Here is an 18,529-nt window from a genome sequence, read left to right on the forward strand (position 1 = left end):
TGGCGTACCTAGGTGCCGTCACTGCGGGAGGTCGGGTGATGCTGGAGGTCCGTGGGTGGACCTTGTCCGTGCTGCCCTAGAATAGTTGGTGCTGCAAGGTGTTTTCAAGCAGCGCAACGAGAGAGTTGTCGTGAACGATGCCTGAAGTGGCAAGAGTAGCCGAAGTCAGGCTAATCAAAGCGGTCTCCGCCGTGCCTCTCCTTCATGGAAAGGTAGAATGGTTTGGGTTGGGAGGGACCTTTAAAGGTCATCTGGTCCAGCCCCCCAGCAGTGAGGAGGGCCATCTTCAACTAGATCCGGTTGCTCAGAGCCCCGTCCAAGCTGACCCTTGAATGTTTCCAGGGATGAGGCATCTACCGCCTCTCTGGGCAACGGTTTCCAGCGTTTCGCCACCCTCGTGGTAAAAAATGTCTTCCTTGTGTCTAGCCTGAATCTAGCCTCTCGTAGTTTAAAGCCATTAGGCCTTGTGCTGCCGCTAGAGGCCCTATTGCAAAGCCTGTCCCCGTCTTTCCTATAAGCCCCGTTGAAGTCCTGAAAGGCCGCACAAAGGTCTCCGCGGAGCCTTCTCTTGTGCAGGCTGAACAAGGCCAACTCTCTCAGCCTTTCGTTAGAGGAGGGGTGTTCCATCCGTCTGATGGTGTTTGTGGCCCTCCTCTGGACCCGCTCCAAGAGGTCGGTGCCTTCCTTGTACTGAGGACTCCAGAGCCGATCACGAGTCGGTCTAAAGCGGGATGGAAGGTGGAAAACGTTGAGGAGAGAAGGGCCGAAGAGGTGATTCTGGTGAGGGTGGCTCAAGGCTGGCAGAGGTTTTGCAGAGAGGTTGTGGCAAGCGCCGCCTCGGGGAGGTGCGACAGAGAAGAGTGGGCACGGGATCTGCAGGGCCCTGTTTGGAGCAGGGCTTGGAGTAGGTGTTGAGTGGAGGTGGCTCCCCCCCACTCCACAGGCTCGTTCCTGTGGTGCTGAGAGGAGAGGCAGTGGCAAGGTTTTTGCAACAGGTCTTTATTTTCTGTCAAATAAATAGGTGAATAAATAGATAAGAACCATTGTCAACATTAATAGAGTAGGTGCGATAAATAGAGGAGCAGTCAGTGGAGGCCGAGGGTGCAGGGCCGTTCTTGCAGCGGGTCGTGCCGTCGGTCAGGGGAAGCGGGAGGACAGAGGTGGGGATGGGGCAGTGGTGCAGAAGTGGCGTCGTGGGCGCGGGTGGGTGAGGGTCGTTGGTCTAACTGCGCGTGGTGCGGGTGAGGTTGTGGAGGCGTTGGAAGCAGGCGCGAGCTTCGAGGCGGACGTGTTCCCAGGCGCAGGCGCTGTGGTTGTGGGCGTGGAGGAAGTCGTGGATGTGCCTGAAGTATTTGGTGATGCTGAGCATCAGGTTGCGGGGCCCTTGGGCTTGGAAGAGCGTGCCGTTGGCTGTCAGGCATTGCTGGAGCTGCTGGATGTGGTGCTGGAGGTTGTTGAGGAGGTGGTGGCGTGCCTGGTCGTCCCAGTGTTGTGGGGTGCTGGGGCTGCTGAGGGTGTCGAAGAGGTGCTGGAGGATGTGGAGGGCGGCGGCTGCGGCTTGCTGTGGGTGGCTGGTGTGGAGGAGGGTGTCGGGGAAGAAGGGCGCGTGCTGGTGGTGGCAGGGCTGTGTCGGGCTGGGAGCCACGGCCTGGAGGAGCTGGAGGCTGTCCCAGGGGAAGGTGGCGTCGCGGGTCCGCAGGTGGTGGCAGGCGAGGGCGGTGGCGAGAGCCGGCAGGAGGAGCAGGAGCGCCGGGGCGGCGTGGGTCAGGCGGTGCTGTGGGGTTGCGGGCGCAGCCATGGCGGGGCTGTGGGTGGTGGTGGGCAGGAGCCTGGTCAGGCTTGTTGGGGGTGCGGGTGGGCGCTGTGCTTGGGGTGCTGCCGGGCGGCGGGCTTTATGTGGTGCGTCGGGTTTGCCTTCCTCGCTTTCTGATTGCAGCGAGTTTCCGGCTGTGGTTTTCAGTTTTGGCTGGTGGCTGTGGTGGTCTTGGGGAAGTGCGTTGGTGGGGTGGCCGTGCGTGGGGAGGGCGGTGGCGGTGCTTTGCTGGTGGCGTTTTAGGAGAAGGCGGTTTGCGGGAGGTTGCCTGTATTGTTGGAGTAGTGGATGTGAATGCGTAGCGTTGCTGACACATGGGGCAGTTCTACTCCTGATGTGGGTTTTTTGTGGTTTCTGCTTTCCCTCCTGGGCTAGCTGTCCTGCCTTTTGTGTTCCGCTGAATTTCCCATCCTGCCCAAGTCTCTTCTCTTTATGTAATACTCCAGTATTGGTTGTGGGATTTTTTACTTTCAGTATGTTTGTGATGTTTGTTTTAATATGAATACATAATTTCTTTTTACGTTTTTGGAGATTTGTAAACTAATGTATTTCTCAAGGATCTCAGGAGCTGCGTAAGTTGAGATGTCCATTTAGTAGGTGGCTCTGGGTGTAAGCGCTTGAGGTCTGAATGTTTGCTGATGAAACTTTTATAATCTCTTTGCTTCCCTTTCCTTGTTTTGAACCTCTTTGTGATGGGGGATAAGAAGTGTATTCTAAGTTGTTGCTTATTGAACAATGAAGGTGATGCAGCCAGAAGTATTTTTTTTATAGGATGATTTTTGCTATTTGTGCCGGTTGAAGAATTTTTCGTGACCACTATCTCATTGTCCTGCGCGGCGGAAGAAGTCCTCTACAAACAATTCCGTTTTTCGAATTAGCAGTGTTTGCCTGGTGAAATGCATGTGTCTTATGTTATGCCCTCATTCTACTGGAACTTCTCAGTTTCTCTGTGGTTTTATTTTACCACTGTTCATGCCTCATTTCTTTCCTTTTTTAAAATTCTTTTTCAATGGTATATTTTGGTCTGGAGGTTCCGAGTGCAATCTGGTGCTGAGGATAGGTGGTGTCGGCGGAGGTTGCTGATGGCCTTGTCCAGTGATGCTTTTGGATCTGTCTCCAGGAATGGACATCCCACAACCTCTCTGATCCCTCTTGTGGTGGTGTGTCACCTTCATAGTACAGATGATAATAACGTGTTTATTCTTTCATGTTTGAATTTCCTGTGTTGCAGCTTGTGTTGTTACCTCTCCTTCTCTGTTTTTATGTCTGAGGAGGGTTTGCTTTCTTCAGCCACCTCAGAGAAGAGAGAGCCAATGAGGTTCCCCCTGCCTGGCATAACAGGGTATTTCTGATTAGAAGGAACATCAGAGGGACTGTAGTACAAGCTGGAAGATGCATCTTGAGGGGTCCTGCTGTGTACCTGAATATATTTGGTCCCACTTCTTGTCTCCCTCTGCAGCAGCATGGGAGGCGTCCATTTGCGTTTGCACAGAGCAGTGTCCTTGTAGTGATGTGCTGGTGCAGGTGGTGTGACTAAGCGTGGAGAACAACGTCTTTGTCCCATGCGGGAGGAGGCCAGAGCTGCTGAACTTTTGTGTTGTGTTGCTCGGGCTTACCTGGGGAGGGCAAAGCACCTGGGGCAGATATTTTTGGGATGGTGGTTGAAGGGTGAAGGAGCAGCTGGTGCTGGTGGTGCATGGGCAGTTTCCTTCATTGGGAATGCTGTGCTGTTCTGTGCTAGTAGTTTTGGACCATGTTGGGTGGTGGTGTTTGGGGGATGTATCTTTTTGTTTGCTGAGGATGTGTTGGGGTGAAGAAGGCCTAGGCCAATGTGCTCTGTGTAGTGAGGGAGGTCCCTGTGGCCACTGGTGTGCGAGCCCTGGGCCAGTTGTGGTGGTTGTAGGAGAGCAATGAGCAGTCCTGGGTATGTCCTGTGTTTTTTGTGACTTTTTGGTGTTTCCTTGGGGGGGGGGGGGGGGGTTGGTAGCACTGGGGTGCTGTTCCTTGTCCAAATCTCCACAGGCCTTGGTGGGTCCCCTCCTTGAGGTGCACCTTGTCCGTGCCACCCTGCTTGGTCCCAGCAGTGCTGTGGTATTGCTGAGTGGTTGTTTGTGATGGGGTGGTGTTTTGGAGGTGGCTTTCATGTCTTGGCAGTGGGAGAAGGTTGGGAAGGGACAGGGTGGGTGGTGGGAAAGGAGGAGCGTGCAGGACAGGCATCGTGTGGTCTGGGCAAGTGCGTGCTCCAAGGGTCCGGCATCGGCAGGAGATGCCTGTGGGCTTGGAGGACCATGATGGGTCCCTGAGAGTGGCCCGCTGTCCGGAGCCTTCGACCGGGGCAGGAGGCATCAGTGGGACAGGCTGCAGGAGGGAGGCTCATCCCTGCCTGCCTGCAGAGACCCTGTCTTTGCCTGTCAGGTATATGCACGATGATCACCTCTTTTCTTTTTTCCTCTTTTTTGTTTTTGCAACAAGTCTTTATTTCCAGCAAGCAAATAAAGAGATAGATAAATAAATAAATAAATAAATGACCAGCTAAATAAATAAATAAATAAATAAATAGAGTTTTGTGAGAAATAGTCCTTGGCGTGAGAGTCCCGCAGTGTCCATGGGGACGTTCCCCCCCGTCAGGGGAGGTCGCAGTCTGGACAGGCTAGATGACAAAGCAGGTATTAAATACCACCCCTCTCCCCATCGCCTCGCAGCTGTCCATGAGCGTGCAGCACAGCAATTTCCTCCTCCTTCCTTTCCAGGGAAGGTGTGGCTGCGGTGCAGGTGTCTGGGCTTTGCCACAGCCTGGCCCCGGCCTCGCCGTAGTAATGCCCACTTCCTGTCAGCACAGGGTCCTGGCTGGAAGAGTTGTGAGCAGTGCTGAGCAATCCCAGCCGGGGCTGCTGCTGCCTCAGCTCAATCTGTGGCCGCTGGCGTTGGGTGGGGATGGGCGTTGGGCACGGGTGGGTTTGGTGGCAGGCAGGAGCGGCTCAGTTCTTCATTCGCCGTATGAGTGTGTCCACGTGTTGGAAGCAGACGAGAGCTTCGAGGCGAACGTGTTCCCAGGCGCAGGCGCTGTGGTTGTGGGCGTGGAGGAAGTCGTGGATGTGCCTGAAGTATTTGGTGATGCTGAGCATCAGGTTGCGGGGCCCTTGCCTTTTGAAGAGCATGCCGTTGGCTGTCAGGCATTGCTCCAGGTGGTGGATGTGGTGCTGGAGGTTGTTGAGGAGGTGGTGGCGTGCCTGGTCGTCCCAGTGTTGTGGGGTGCTGGGGCTGCTGAGGGTGTCGAAGAGGTGCTGGAGGATGTGGAGGGCGGCGGCTGCGGCTTGCTGTGGGTGGCTGGTGTGGAGGAGGGTGTCGGGGAAGAAGGGCGCGTGCTGGTGGTGGCAGGGCTGTGTCGGGCTGGGAGCCACGGCCTGGAGGAGCTGGAGGCTGTCCCAGGGGAAGGTGGCGTCGCGGGTCCGCAGGTGGTGGCAGGCGAGGGCGGTGGCGAGAGCCGGCAGGAGGAGCAGGAGCGCCGGGGCGGCGTGGGTCAGGCGGTGCTGTGGGGTTGCGGGCGCAGCCATGGCGGGGCTGTGGGTGGTGGTGGGCAGGAGCCTGGTCAGGCTTGTTGGGGGTGCGGGTGGGCGCTGTGCTTGGGGTGCTGCCGGGCGGCGGGCTTTATGTGGTGCGGTGGGTTTCCTTTCATCATCATCATCTAGACAGAATTTCCCTGTTTCCATTTTCATTTTTGCTTTCCGTTTACTTTCTCCTGAGAGCTTTTGTTGTGCTTGTCAAAGTGTAAGCAGGAGGATACCCTGCCCTTGGAAGGGGAGATGGTTCTTTCGCAGGGCTGCTGTCAGGGTATGGGGGGGAGCCCAGCTCCTGTGCTGCCATGGTTCAGCAGGGGATGTGTAAGCATGGTGGCAGAAACTTTTGGGGCAGCTGTGCTGGGGATGCATTTCAGGGTTTCCTTTTCGTCTGTTTTTTAAATTGTCTTTCTTGGGTTTTGTTTTGAATTTTCTCTGCCTATCTGCCTACCAACATCTATTTTTCTTATTTCATGCTCTCATATTATTTCTGTATGAGTTAATGCATGTGTTCCTTTATTTCTTATTGACAAATATTTTTTCAGTCTTTTTTTTTTTTCCTTTTTTCTTTTCCTTTCTCTATTGCATCTGCAGCTTTTCTGGTGGATGAGTTTTTCCTGTCTTTGCAAATATCTTGCAGAATATTTTGGGGGCCATCTGTCATGCCCTGACCCCCACCCCCCATCCCGCCCCGAGTTATTTGTCCTCAGTGCGTTGATATTCAGAAATAAATGCATAAATGTTGTGAAGGATTTTTCATCAACTATTCATGCAATGATTGTGATTTCTAGATTTTGGGGGTTTTATTGTGTTTTGAATTTGTTGTAAAAATTAGGCAATATTAGATGTTTGGGAGGCAGGAGAGGGTGGGAATATTTTTCTTTGACATGCTGGTTCACTTACATTGAGAAAGCGAAAGTGGGCAGAGTCCCAAGTGCAAGTCGTCACTGCTTCCTGGGAGGCATCCAGCAGTGAGAGGTACTGGTGGCTGCTGATACAGCGAAAATGAGGGTTTCTCCTGAGGTTTGGGGGGCGTGTTCTTTTTTAATTTAACTCAGTTAATTAACGTGTACGTTGATGCTGTAAATTCTCACTGTGGGTTTTTTGGTGGTCGTTTTTTTGTGTGTGTGTGTATTACATTGGGATATACTATCTTTTCTGTTAGTCTGTTACAGGCTGCCTGTGTAGCAGAGATGTTACAAATGCCTTCGCTGGTGTGTATGGTACCTAGCGAGCTGCTTGGTGGAGCTTAAATCTATTACATCAAATCCCTTATCATTTAGCAGTCCTTTTCTGTCTCACTTTTTGAGTCTATTCCTGATATTTCAGTTTCGACTTTAGGCACCTTCTCCTGCATGCCTTCTGTAGGTCAGGAAGTACCTGTGTTGCTTGAAGAGCAGAATATCTCTTCTGATGTTTTCCTAGGGGTGGACATGAAGTGCAAAGATAACTGCCTTGCACTCATATTTTCTAATGATTTTTTTGTTTTGAATGTGTATGCACAGGTGTGTGGGGTAGGGATATGGAGTGCTGATGTGGTTTTCCCCCACCTGAGAGGCAGTGGGAATAATTGCAATCCTTAGACCTTGTTCTCGTGCAGATTTGGTTATATTTCATCCAGTTTATATAGGGGAAAATGCTAGTGTGTCAGTTTGTCGTGGTTTAAGCCCAGCCAGCCACAAAGCACCACGCAGCCGCTCGCTCACTCCTCCCCCACAGCGGGATGGGAAGGAGAAAATACAACAAAAAGCTCATGGGTCGAGACAAGGACAGGGAGGGATCACTCACCACTTATGGTCACAGGGAAAACAGACTCCATTTTGGGTAAAAATAAACCAATTTAATTTGTTAACAACTGAATCAGAGTAGGATGATGAGAAATAGAACCGTATCTTAAAAACACACCTTCCCCCTGCCCCTTCCTTCTTCCCGGCTTCAGCTTTGCTCCCGATTCCTCTACCTTCTCTCCCCGAGCGGCAGGGGGACGGGGAATGGGGGTTGCGGTCCGTTCATCACACACTGTTTCTGCTGCTCCTTCCTCCTCGGGGGGAGGACTCCTCACAATCTTCCCCTGCTCCAGCGTGGGGTCCCTCCCATGGCAGTCAGCCCTCCATGAGTTTCTCCAGCTCAAGTCCTTTCCACGCACTGCAGTCCTCTGTAAACTGCTCCAGCGTGGGCTTTCCCACGGAGTCACGGCCTTCTCCGGGCCCAGCCACCTGCTCCGGCGTGGGGTCCTCCACAGGCTGCAGGGGAATCTCTGCTCCGCCGTTAACCTCCATGGGCTGCAGGGGGACAGCCTGCCCTCTCACCACGGGCTGCAGGGGAATCTCTGCTCCCCCGCACCTCCTCCCTCTCCTTCTTCGCTGATGTCGTTGTGTGCATGGTTGTTTCTCTCACATCCCACTCCTTTCTTCACTGTAGCTCCTCTTCTTCTTCTCCCATCTTCTTCTTCTTCCTCCCCTCCTCTTTTTTTACTGTAGCTCTTCTTCTTCTTCCTCCTCCTCCATCTTACACTCTCCCTCAGGAGTCTTTTTCCTCTTCTTAAGTATGCTATCATAGAAATGCTACCACCATTGCTGATGGGCTTGGCCTTGGCCAGTGGCAGGTCCGGGTTGGAGCCAGGGAAGCTTCTAGCAGCTTCTCACAGGAGCCACCCCTGTAGCCCCTCCCCTGCTACACAAACCCAACATACAGTTCCAGTTGATATCCAGCGAATCCTGTTCAGATCTCTTCTCCAAATCTGCTTTTTGTGGCATTTTCCTGGGAAGGAGACGGGAGGGCTGCTTTTGAGTAACCTGCAAAGACTTTGTCCTGGTTTCGGCTGGGACAGAGTTAACTTTCTTTTTAGTAGCTGGTACAGTGCTGTGTTTTGGATTTGGTGTGAGAATGATGTTGATAACACTCTGATGTTTTAGTTGTTGCTAAGTAGTGCTTATCTTAAGCCAAGGACTTTTCAGTCTCCCGTGCTCTGCCAGCAAGCAGGTGTGCAAGAAGCTGGGAGGGAGCATAGCCGGGGCAGCTGACCTGAACTAGCCAAAGGGGTATTCCATACCATGGAACATCATGCCCAGTATATAAACAGGGGGAGTTGGCCGGGAGGCGCGGATCGCGGTTCAGGAACTAACTGGGCATCGGTCAGCGGGTGGTGAGCAATTGCATTGTGCATCACTGTTTCCTCCCCCCCCCCTTTTTTTTGTTTTTGTTGCATTCCTTTTCATTACTATTATTATTATATTTCATTATTACTATTGTTAGTATTATATGTTACTTTAGTTATTAAACTGTTCTTATCTCAACCCACGAGTTTTACTTTTTTTTTCCTTTGCTTTCCTCCTCCTCACCCCACTGGGAGGGGGAAGGGGAAACGGCTGCGTGGTGCTGAGTTGCTGACTGGGGTTAAACCACGACAGCCTTTTAATGTGAATTTGGTTGTGTTTCGTTAAGTGATTTATGCCAGAGTTGATAAGGTGGAATTACCTGGAATTACCATTTCATCACAAAGGATGATGAAATATGGCACTGTTTCAAGTTACAGAAAGTAACTGCAATACTAAATCTTTGCCGGATTATTTCATGTTCAGTGATGGAGGACTGCGTGCAGGAAACAGGGAGGTGATGCACAGAAATGCAGCAAGGTGGAGGGTGCTGTCAGCTCTGAGAAAGCATTTGAGGTGCTGGGGAATTTGCAGAGAGGGGTATGATGGAGGAGGATGTTTTTCCAGTGTTGGAGAATGTGTGGAAATGGATATGTTAGTGGTTAAAGCATTAACTCTTGATGGATTGGAGGTGGTGAGGAGTAAACCATGAGAATTAGGAAGAAAAACACTTACTAGAGTACCAGCCCCACATGTGGAGTTCACCCAGAGAGAGAAGGGCAAACCTGTCTCTTTTTCTCCCAAACTGAAGACAAAATGCTGCTTTGGTTTTGCTGGCATGTCCTGTCATCTTGGAGTGCAAGCTTTCTAGGGTGAGGACTGATTTACCTTCCTGTAGAGGACTTAGAAAAAGATCTAAGGCAGAGGACTTAGAAGAAAGATCTAAGGCAGTGGTCTCCACCTTTTTTGTTCACACACCTCATCAGTAAAAAATTTCTGAGCACTCGCCCCCAATGTATTTTTATTTCTAAATTATATACATATACTACTGTACTAATATGTATGTTATAAAACATACACAAAAATAAAAACTAAAAAAGGATGAGAGAAAGGTTATACAAACACTATCTTTACATTTTTTAAATTTTATTTATTAATGGTACCAAACCCATTTTCTTCATGCACCCCAATGGATTGTCTGGCGCACCCCACTTTGGAGACTTCTGATCTGAGGTCTCCTGTAACATAGTTTAAATAAATTTTCCAGTCATCCAGTAGTAACTCTTTTTCTCCCCCCCCCCTTTTTTTTTTAATGTTTGTGCTGTTTTCCTAGCTGACGTTTCCACTTTTAGAAAACATAGCATGGTACAAGGGAAAACCTTTACACTATATCCACATTGTGATTACAGTGCTGGCCTGACCCCAGGTCTTTGGTCCCTGACGGTCTGTTGCTCTTCCAGCCGCTGTCTCGCTGGAAGATGACAGCTCAGAGCTGAGAGCTGGCAGGGAAAAGCATTTAGTTGTTGCCTTTAACTTACCATTAAGAGATTAATATAATATTAAAAATGTCTATAAAGTAGCTTTATTTTGAAGTTGAGGATCCAGGTAAATCTTCAGCTCTGCTGTAAGCGATAAGGTCAGCTTCTGCCCAAACTTCCTTTAGTTCCTCCTTTTTAAATTTTCTTATGCGTATAATATGGGGTTCATAAGAGCTGTCCAGCTCTTCTATGGTTTCAACTATTAATAAACGATGTTGTCTCTTTCCAAGGATTACTACGGAATTACATTCCCTGCTCCTGCAACCTTGACAGGCAGAGATGGGAGCCTTGCTAACAACCCCTACTCAGGTGAGTGCTATTTAAAGACGAGGATGGTAGGTGAGGTGTGCTGTTTTCTAAATGCAGGTCACTTTGCCATTGCTGAAAGAGCAATCATTTTTCCCTTCTGTAAGCAGTTAAACCCATCAGTCCAAACTAGTCAAACAAAAGCGAGCATCTCCCTCTCAACCCTGACATTGATGTTTCTTCATGGTTTTGGTCAGTAATTCGTATGTGACTTCTTCTGGGAGTAAGTTGGATAGCCTTTGAGACTAAGTGCAAAATTGTTATGAATGTAAATGGCAGTGTCATCTAGTGCCCTTCCCAAGCACATACAGGTGCTTGAAAAATACTCCATAGCTTAATCATTCTTCTTGAAATTCAACTGGCTTGCTTTCCTGTTTTGGCACTGGAGTGGACCACCCTCAGCAGCTCCCCATACTTTGTTACTGCTATTTTAGCACTCGTATGTTTCCAGCATGAGCTGCATCTAGCAGGTGCTCCCTCGCCCTCCCCAAATCTAATGGACTTAATTCCCAAAAGCATGTGGTCTAAGAAGCCCTTCCTCATTCCTGCTCTTGCTCTTCAGTTATTGTGCAAAGATGACATTAATGCCATCCAGGACTTTCAGCCAGTGGTTTTTATCCACTGCCATCTGATTACAGCTTAAAACTGTAGCCGTAGGCATTATAATTCTAATAAGTAATGATGGTATTAAGTGTTGTCATATTTCTTGGTAACCAATAAAAAGGAATACTGGTTGGGAATGAGACAGATGTGATTGATATACACATGAACATGTTGCTCTTTAGGCTGTCAGAAAATGCAAGTGTTAGGGAGTTTTCTGCTTCGTAATCACTTCTCTCGGGAGGCTGCTTTTGGGTTAATAACCGAATATCCCTTCCTACTTCTTTAATAAGGTGGCCCGCGATGCAAGCCTTTCTTTCCTGGTCTTCAGCTACTGTCTCCAGAACTTTGGTGGTGTGAGGAACCTGACATCTAACTAGTCATGCTTGACAAATAAACAGACATTGACAAAAATATGCCCATCACTGCCTGTAAATCCTAACTTGCTTTCAGCCCATGAGGCTTAGCTAATCAGTTTAACCTCCAGGAGAGTCACACTTTAACCCAACAACCATTTGCTCTTTGGCCATTTACCATACTTCTGCTTTTAGCCTGTTTTATTGCAATGATCTGATAGTAATGAATCTGCTCAGACCATGTGAGATAGGTAAGTATTGGTATCTCCATTTTATCAATGGATTAGCCATGGCATGGAGTTCTGTGCCATGAACAGGCAGTGTCCCTGTGGCCATCAGGAACAGAGACTGGGAGAGCGCTTCCCATCAACTGCAGACTTTCAAGTGTAGGATGCGCTCTCTTCTGTAGTTGTCTACTTGTATTCAGAGGATTTGAGTCCTTTGAGTCCTCCACTTTTGGAGTAGCTTTGATAGCTTTTCTGATCGGTTCTTTCTTTCGCAGGTGACGTAACAAAATTTGGCCGTGGGGATTCTGCCTCCCCTGCTCCTGCTACCACGCTCGCCCAGCCACAGCAGAACCAGACGCAGACTCACCATACAACTCAGCAGCCCTTCCTCAACCCGACCCTGCCCCCGGGGTACAGCTACACTGGGTTACCTTATTACGCTGGTGTGCCCGGCGTACCCAGTGCATTCCAATATGGGCCAACCATGTTTGTAAGTGTGACAGCCTGAACTGTAACCCTCCCTTCGTGCCTCTGGTTTTGCTCTCTCCAGCCCAAACCTTCTACATCTTGGAATCATAGAATGACTTGGGTTGGAAGGGACCTTCAAAGATCATCTAGTCCAGCCCCTTGTCACAGGCACTTTTCACTAGATCAGGGTGCTCAAAGCCCCATCCAACCTAACCTTGAACACTTCCAATGATGGGGCACCCACAGCTTCTCTGGGCAACCTGTTCCACCCTTGTCATAAAAAATTTCTTCCTTATGTCCAATCTTAACTTACCCTCTTTCAGTTTAAAACCATTGGTAAAAAGTTTTTCTCTGTCTTTCTTATAAGCCCCCTTTAAGTATTGAAAGGCTGCAGTAAGGTCTCCCCGAAGCCTTCTCTTCTCCAGGCTGAACAACCCCAACTCTCTCAGCCTGTCTTCATAGGAGAGGTGCTCCATCCCTCAGATCATTTTTGTGGCCTCCTCTGGACCTACTGTAACAGGTCCATGTCTTTCTTGTACTGGGGACCCCAGAGCTGGATCCAATACTCAAGTGGGGTCTCTTGAGAACGGAGTAGAGTCGTCTTCCCCAGTCTGCAAGTGATCTCCAAAAACGTGCAAGCATGAGAAAATAGCTGCAGTCCCTTCCCCAAGAAAATAGGAAATTTAAAAGGCCAGAACTCATGGACTCCTGCGCATGTTACTGCAGCTCATGGACTCGCTGTTCCTGAAAGCCCTTACCAGTCTCTGGAGAGTCAAGGGGAGACGCAAAGCTGAGTCAGCAAGCTGACAGTGTGTAGGAAATCCTTTTGAGGATGAGGAGACCCCATTAAGTCAGAGAGCAGTGCTGGTAGTCTCAGGAGGAAGAAGGTTATTTGGGAAGCGGTGATGCTCCAGGCAGAAGGGTAGATGAGTCTATTTTAGGGCCCTGTAGGACAGGGTTCTATGAAATAGCCTCAGGCAGGAATTGATGTTTCATTTGATTCTGGAGGGAGAGCACTGTGGTTGCTCCTTCTTGGGTTTGTGGGTGAGAATTTGCTATTTACAGTCGGTGTATGAAAGAATTATGTAGCCTGTTCTGAGAGGGGGTTGCACTGCAATCAGAGGGGTGGCTCTAGCAGAAAACTTGGGGCTTGCACAAATCCACTACAGCAACTTACTGCTGGAAGCATGACTGCAACGTCCCGTGCCACCCCAGTGCTCCCAACTCCAGATTAAACTTCTCACGTGAGGTGGAGGTGCCTTCCCCACTAGATGGCAGAGGGAGCTTGTGTTTCGTGTGCTGTTCCACAGTTAACAGCACCTTTTGTTCCCTTCCTTTGTTCAGGTACCTCCGGCATCTGCTAAACAGCATGGAGTCAACCTGAACACCGCATCAACTCCTTTCCAGCAAGCGAGTGGCTATGGGCAGCACGGCTATGGAGCAGGTATGCTTGCCACCGCACTTTTCATGTGAGCGTCTGCAGAGCTGCTTGCACACTGTAACACCTTGTCTTGTACACACCGGCAGGCTATGATGACTTAACGCAGGGAACGGCAGCTGGAGATTACAGCAAAGGAGGCTACAGTGGTTCATCTCAAGCACAAAACAAATCTGCTGGCACTGGACCTGGGAAAGGTAACACATGAGAGTTGAGGTTGCTCTTGAGTGCGATTTAGTAGGGCAAACTCCCAGTGCTGTGCAGTCGACACAGCAGCCAGCTCTAAACAGGGTCACGATCCAAGCTGTTTCTCCATCTCCCGTATACAAAATGCTTTTTTAATGGCCCAAGTGTTCCTTCTAAACCTCATGGCTGAACTTTGCATAAGGATTTGTGTGGCTGATGCGCAGCTTTGTCCCCAGTAGTACATGGGAGAAATGGTGAGCTCTTTCCTCTGCCAAAGTTTTCTTTGCTGAAGAACAGTGGTCCTGCAGCAGTGCCATGTTTTTGAAGCCTAAGCAGTTGGATGCTGCTGCTGAAATGGTCCTCTGCCAAACGGTGACTAGATTTTGAGTTTCTTGGTAGCTACCTGAGATAGCAGTGTGTTAGGAGCAAGCAGGGCAGTTCACACATCTCTGGGCTGTTGTTTCAGCTGCTGTCCGTACACCCTGTAACTCATCGCATTGTTTCATGCCTGGAAATGTTTCCTTCGTGACTGTAAAAGCTGAAGAATTTATACAGCTTATATGAAAGCTTTATTCTGCACACGCTGGTTAGATTTGAGAAATGTATACTGAACTGCTTAGCACTAACTAGTTCATCCTTGGGCTTAAGCAAATACCAGGCATTTGCTGTGCATTTGAAACACCAACTGGACTGTCTTCAGCCAAGAGCTGATCACGCTCTCCTCTGTGGAGGAGCAATCCAAAGAGCAATGTCCTAGGAAGGGTACAGCCTTAGGGCAGCGTATACCCTCTGGCCAAAGGAACCGCTGGTTTTATTCTGATCCAAGTGAAATGATTAGAGCCCGTCTTTATAAGACTCTGAATAAGTGGCTGGTTTGAGAGTCAACTTGCTGGTAAGTGAGTGTTTCTGAGCCTGTTGTGGCACCAGCTGGTCCAGGTGGAAGCCAGCCTGGATCAGTGATGTTAATTCTCTCAGGGCAGAGGAACATTGCAGACCTCACCCTTCTGCGGGATGTGAAAGGACAAGGGCTCAAATGTGTAGCAGATGCTGAGTCTCATCGCTCAGCACACTACTGGAAAGCTCTTGAATGCTGCAATAGAGCCAAATGCATCCCTAATCCTAGGGGAAAGCTGGCTTTTCACGAGCTTAAATGAGTGCAGCCAGCTGCTGCCTGGTGAAGTGCATTTGAATCCAAGCAGCAACCACTGGGTTGTGGACATGGGTGATTTATCCCAGTGGGCTGGTTTCCCACTTTGCAGCAGGAGCGACGAACCGAGCCCTTTCTTCTATTCCCATGTGGGGTGCCGTGGGTCTGAGAGCACGGAGAACCCTGCCAGGCTGGCCGGCAGCAGCAGCAGGGCATGTGGTGCAGCAGCTGCAGACAAAGGTGCACCCACTGAGGCCACCGGAGGTGCCAGGAGCGAAGCATGGGGCTCACACTGGGTGGTGGTTGACTTTCTCATTGTCGGTGCCTTTTTTTTGTTTGTTTTCCAGGTGTTTCTGTGACCTCAAGTAACACAGGTGTGCCTGATATCAGTGGCTCAGTCTATAACAAGACTCAGGTGAGCAACGCTGGACTGTTTTCCCTCATGGCCTGAGGCCAGGCCGATGGCTCCCCTCCTGTTTCCAGGCCAGTTGGTGTCAGGGTCAGCAGGCTGTGGCATTTCTTACACTGGCTCTGTTTGCTGTTGGAGTGGAGTCTCACGCTCTGGCCCACTGTTTCTGCCATGTCAGCTCCCGGCAGCAGCTGCTGGCATAGGCGCAGCGCTCTACACTGCCCACGCTGCCCCACACAAGCTGTGTCCTGGGTGCAAATGAAATGTGATGGCGCTAATGTTTTTAGTCAAAATAGCCCCCACAGCAGGGCGAGAGGCCGTTTGCTTTTTACCAGAGAGACCAGTCAGTAGTGCCCACCCCTAACACCTGAAGGTTCCTGTCCCACGCTCTCCTGTGGCCATTGCTCAGCAGACAGCTTCCCAGGGAAAGCAGAAAGCGCTTTGACAAGGTGTGGTTTGCAGTGGGCTTATGTCCAGCTCCTGTTTTCTCCTCCTTGCACCCTCAGCTGGAGGAACTGGTGTCTGGCTGTGATCCATGCTTACAGGTAGGAAGCCAGCTCTCAGCTACACGCTTAGCGCTAGGGGTCAAGCTTTGGCCAGGGGGAGGAAAATCTTACTGCAAGTTCTTCTTGCATTTTTGTTGGGCTTCCCTGGGTAGGTTGAGTAATGCCAGGCTGAGCCCCCGCAACGTGTAAAAGACTGGTTTCAGGCAGCTACTGCCATCCCATGTCCCACTGAGTAAAAAGAGGTCAGGGAAAAAAGGAACACAGCAGCCATGGAAATAAAAATAAAATAAAATGTCAGAGGTATTAGTGCAGAAATATGGGTGAGAACAGGAGCTGAAACTCATCTGCTGAAGTGGTCACAGGTATTCGATGTGACTTGGCTTGCTAACGGGGTTGGCGAGAGGTTCAGGTGATGTGTGTTTGGGCACCTCTTGTTCTTGTCTGGTCACTGTGGGGCTGCTCACACCAGTCTCTGACACTGTCCCCCTCGCCTCCTGTGCAGACGTTTGACAAGCAGGGATTCCATGCTGGCACACCGCCTCCTTTCAGCCTGCCCTCTGCTCTTGGATCGACTGGGCCCCTGAACCCTGGTGCTGCCCCGGGTTATGCTCCAGCCCCGTTTCTCCATATCCTGCCTGCGCATCAGCAGCCTCATTCCCAGATGCTGCATCACCATCTTCAGCAAGATGGGCAGGTGAGTCGGCCCCTTCTGCCTCTACAGCGTGCCTGAGGGCAGATTGCTCCCCCCCCCCCCCCCCCACATCCCAGCAGGGTCTAGGGGGTTTTTGCTTCCTTCTGGGTTTTGCTTTGCTCATTGGGAAAGGGCCTTGACAATGATTGCAGACTGACAGACTCAATGCTGTTTACCAGCTTGGAGAGGGAACCTCATGAAGTTCAGCAAGGGGAAGTGCAAAGTCCTGCCCCTGGGGAGGAACAACCCCATGCACTAGTACATATACGCTGGGGGCCAAAGCAGCTTTACAGAAAAGCTGGTGGACACCAAGTTGACCATGAGCCAACAATGTGCCCTTGCCACAAAGAAGACCAATGGTATCCTGGGCTGCGTTAGGCAAAGTATTGCCAGCAGGTTGAGGGAGCTGATCCTTCCCCTCTGCTCAGCACTGGTGAGGCCACAGCTGGAGTGCTGTGTCCAGTTGTGGGCTCCCCAGTACAAGAGAGACATGGATGTACTGGAGAGCCCAACAAAGGGCCACAAGGATGATGAAGGGACTGGAGCATATCTCGTATGAGGAAACGCTGAGAGAGCTGGGACAGTTCAACCTGGAGAAGAGAAGACTGGGAGAGGATCTCATCAATGTATATAAATATCTGAAGGAAGGGTGAAAGAGTATGGAGCCAGGCTCTTTCCAGTGGTGCCCAGTGACAGGACCAGAGGCAATGGGCAAAACTGAAACACAGGAGGTTCCCTCTGAACATCAGGAAACACTTTTTTACTGGGATGGCGACCAAGCACTGGCACAGGTTGCCCAGGAAGGTTGTGGAGCCTCCATCCTTGGAGCTGTCTGGACATGGTCCTGGGCAGCCGGCTCTAGGTGACCCTGCTTGAGCAGAGGGGTTGGACAAGATGCCTCGAGAGGTCCCTGCCAGCCTCAGCCAGCCTGTGATTCTGTGAAGAGGCCATCCTGATGTGGGGTGTGGAGAGATGGGCTGTGAGGTGTGAAGCTGAGGCAGGCGCTGCTGTCCCCTGGCTGCGGCACGAGAGCAGGATGCGAGCACTTTTACTGTAACTCTGGGGGAAAAAGCAAGCATCCCCATTGCAGGTTGCATGTCAGCTCTGATTTGGTTTCACCAGCCCATGCGTTTCCTTTCCTCACTATAAATGTTCCCTGAAAAAACAGAGCGTTCTGCCTTAGAGTCCAGAAATAGGAAATGATTTCTCTCTCTGAATGTGTGACATCCTTGGCTAGAGCACTGCCTCCCTTCACCTCGAGAGAGCTCCTTTGCTGTCCCCAGTCCTGCTCTTCTCCTTCCCTGTGCTTGAACCTTTCGGGGGGGGGGGGGGGGGGGGGGGGGGGGGGGGGGGGGGGGGGGGGGGGGGGGGGGGGCAGTGGGATGGTGTGTCCCTGCGCTCCTGCTTGGTGTCTCTGTGGCCACTGGTCCTGGATTGCGAGATGCGATGTTGCAGGGCAGAAATGGATCTGTTCAGGGGGAGCATCACTGTGTTGGTGGGTGTCAGGGTTGGCCCTGGGGGTGGCAGCTCTTCTGGTGAGGTTTGGATGGGCTTGTCTTCTGGCGAGCACTGGTGCTATGGCAGTGGATGCTGATATCTCCTTCGTTTCCAATTTCTAGGGTGGATCTGGCCAACGCAACCAACCCAGCACCATGCAGCAAAAGTCTCAGGCTACCAAAACCGCCTATGGCACTTCTCCATACTGGACAAACTAAATCCGAAACGGGGGAAGGAGGAGAGAATGAAAGGAGAGGAGGAGGAAAAAAAAAACAAAAGAAAAGAGAAAAAGAAAAAAAAGCCGAAGCCCATTCCTGGAATTATTAGGAGAAGTAACTGCTCAGCCAAACGTCTGTGCGGGGAGAACTGCAGCCAGCCATCCATCCTCTGTGTGACTCGCCCGCTTCCTCTTTGAGTTGCTGTTGTATGTAATATATTTATGTATGTATTTGTAAATGTAATAGAGCCTAAATGTGGTTTTCTGCATCTTGCAGCCTGTTTTATTTTCTTTGTAGGAAAACTAATTATTCATTTCCCATCTGCACCAGGGCATCCTTCCTTGTTTTTTTTAAGCTCTGTGGGCTTTATAACTTTGTCAAAGACAAGCTGTGCCCTTTTCTTGGAGCTGGAGCCCATTTATTTAATGCAGTTCTAAATCCAAGCAAATAAGGAGGCCTGCCCCCCAACCCCCAAAG

General features: G+C 50.5%; 3 protein-coding genes across 6 annotated transcripts in view; 1 reads left to right on the forward strand and 2 right to left on the reverse strand.

Annotated features, from left to right (window-relative positions):
* The window catches only part of UBAP2 (ubiquitin associated protein 2), an 82,158-nt gene extending 64,066 nt beyond the window's left edge, over nucleotides 1-18,092 (forward strand). For all 4 annotated transcript variants that reach the window (XM_050912934.1, XM_050912935.1, XM_050912936.1 and 1 more), the window contains 7 exons: nucleotides 10,234-10,312; nucleotides 11,768-11,982; nucleotides 13,305-13,404; nucleotides 13,488-13,595; nucleotides 15,079-15,146; nucleotides 16,149-16,340; nucleotides 17,957-18,092. In XM_050912934.1, the coding sequence (XP_050768891.1) occupies nucleotides 10,234-10,312; nucleotides 11,768-11,982; nucleotides 13,305-13,404; nucleotides 13,488-13,595; nucleotides 15,079-15,146; nucleotides 16,149-16,340; nucleotides 17,957-18,052 (858 nt within the window). In that variant the 3' untranslated portion in view covers nucleotides 18,053-18,092. The remainder of the gene's footprint in view (nucleotides 1-10,233; nucleotides 10,313-11,767; nucleotides 11,983-13,304; nucleotides 13,405-13,487; nucleotides 13,596-15,078; nucleotides 15,147-16,148; nucleotides 16,341-17,956) is intronic.
* On the reverse strand, nucleotides 1,223-1,798 carry LOC127027305 (interferon-like). Its single transcript, XM_050912941.1, has one exon. The coding sequence runs from the start codon at nucleotides 1,796-1,798 to the stop codon at nucleotides 1,223-1,225; it is 576 nt and encodes a 191-aa protein (XP_050768898.1).
* On the reverse strand, nucleotides 4,792-5,367 carry LOC127027306 (interferon-like). Its single transcript, XM_050912943.1, has one exon. The coding sequence runs from the start codon at nucleotides 5,365-5,367 to the stop codon at nucleotides 4,792-4,794; it is 576 nt and encodes a 191-aa protein (XP_050768900.1).
* Nucleotides 18,093-18,529: the final 437 nt, after the last annotated feature.

The sequence above is a fragment of the Gymnogyps californianus genome, chromosome Z, assembly GCF_018139145.2.
Source record: "Gymnogyps californianus isolate 813 chromosome Z, ASM1813914v2, whole genome shotgun sequence".
Classification (NCBI taxonomy): domain Eukaryota; kingdom Metazoa; phylum Chordata; class Aves; order Accipitriformes; family Cathartidae; genus Gymnogyps; species Gymnogyps californianus.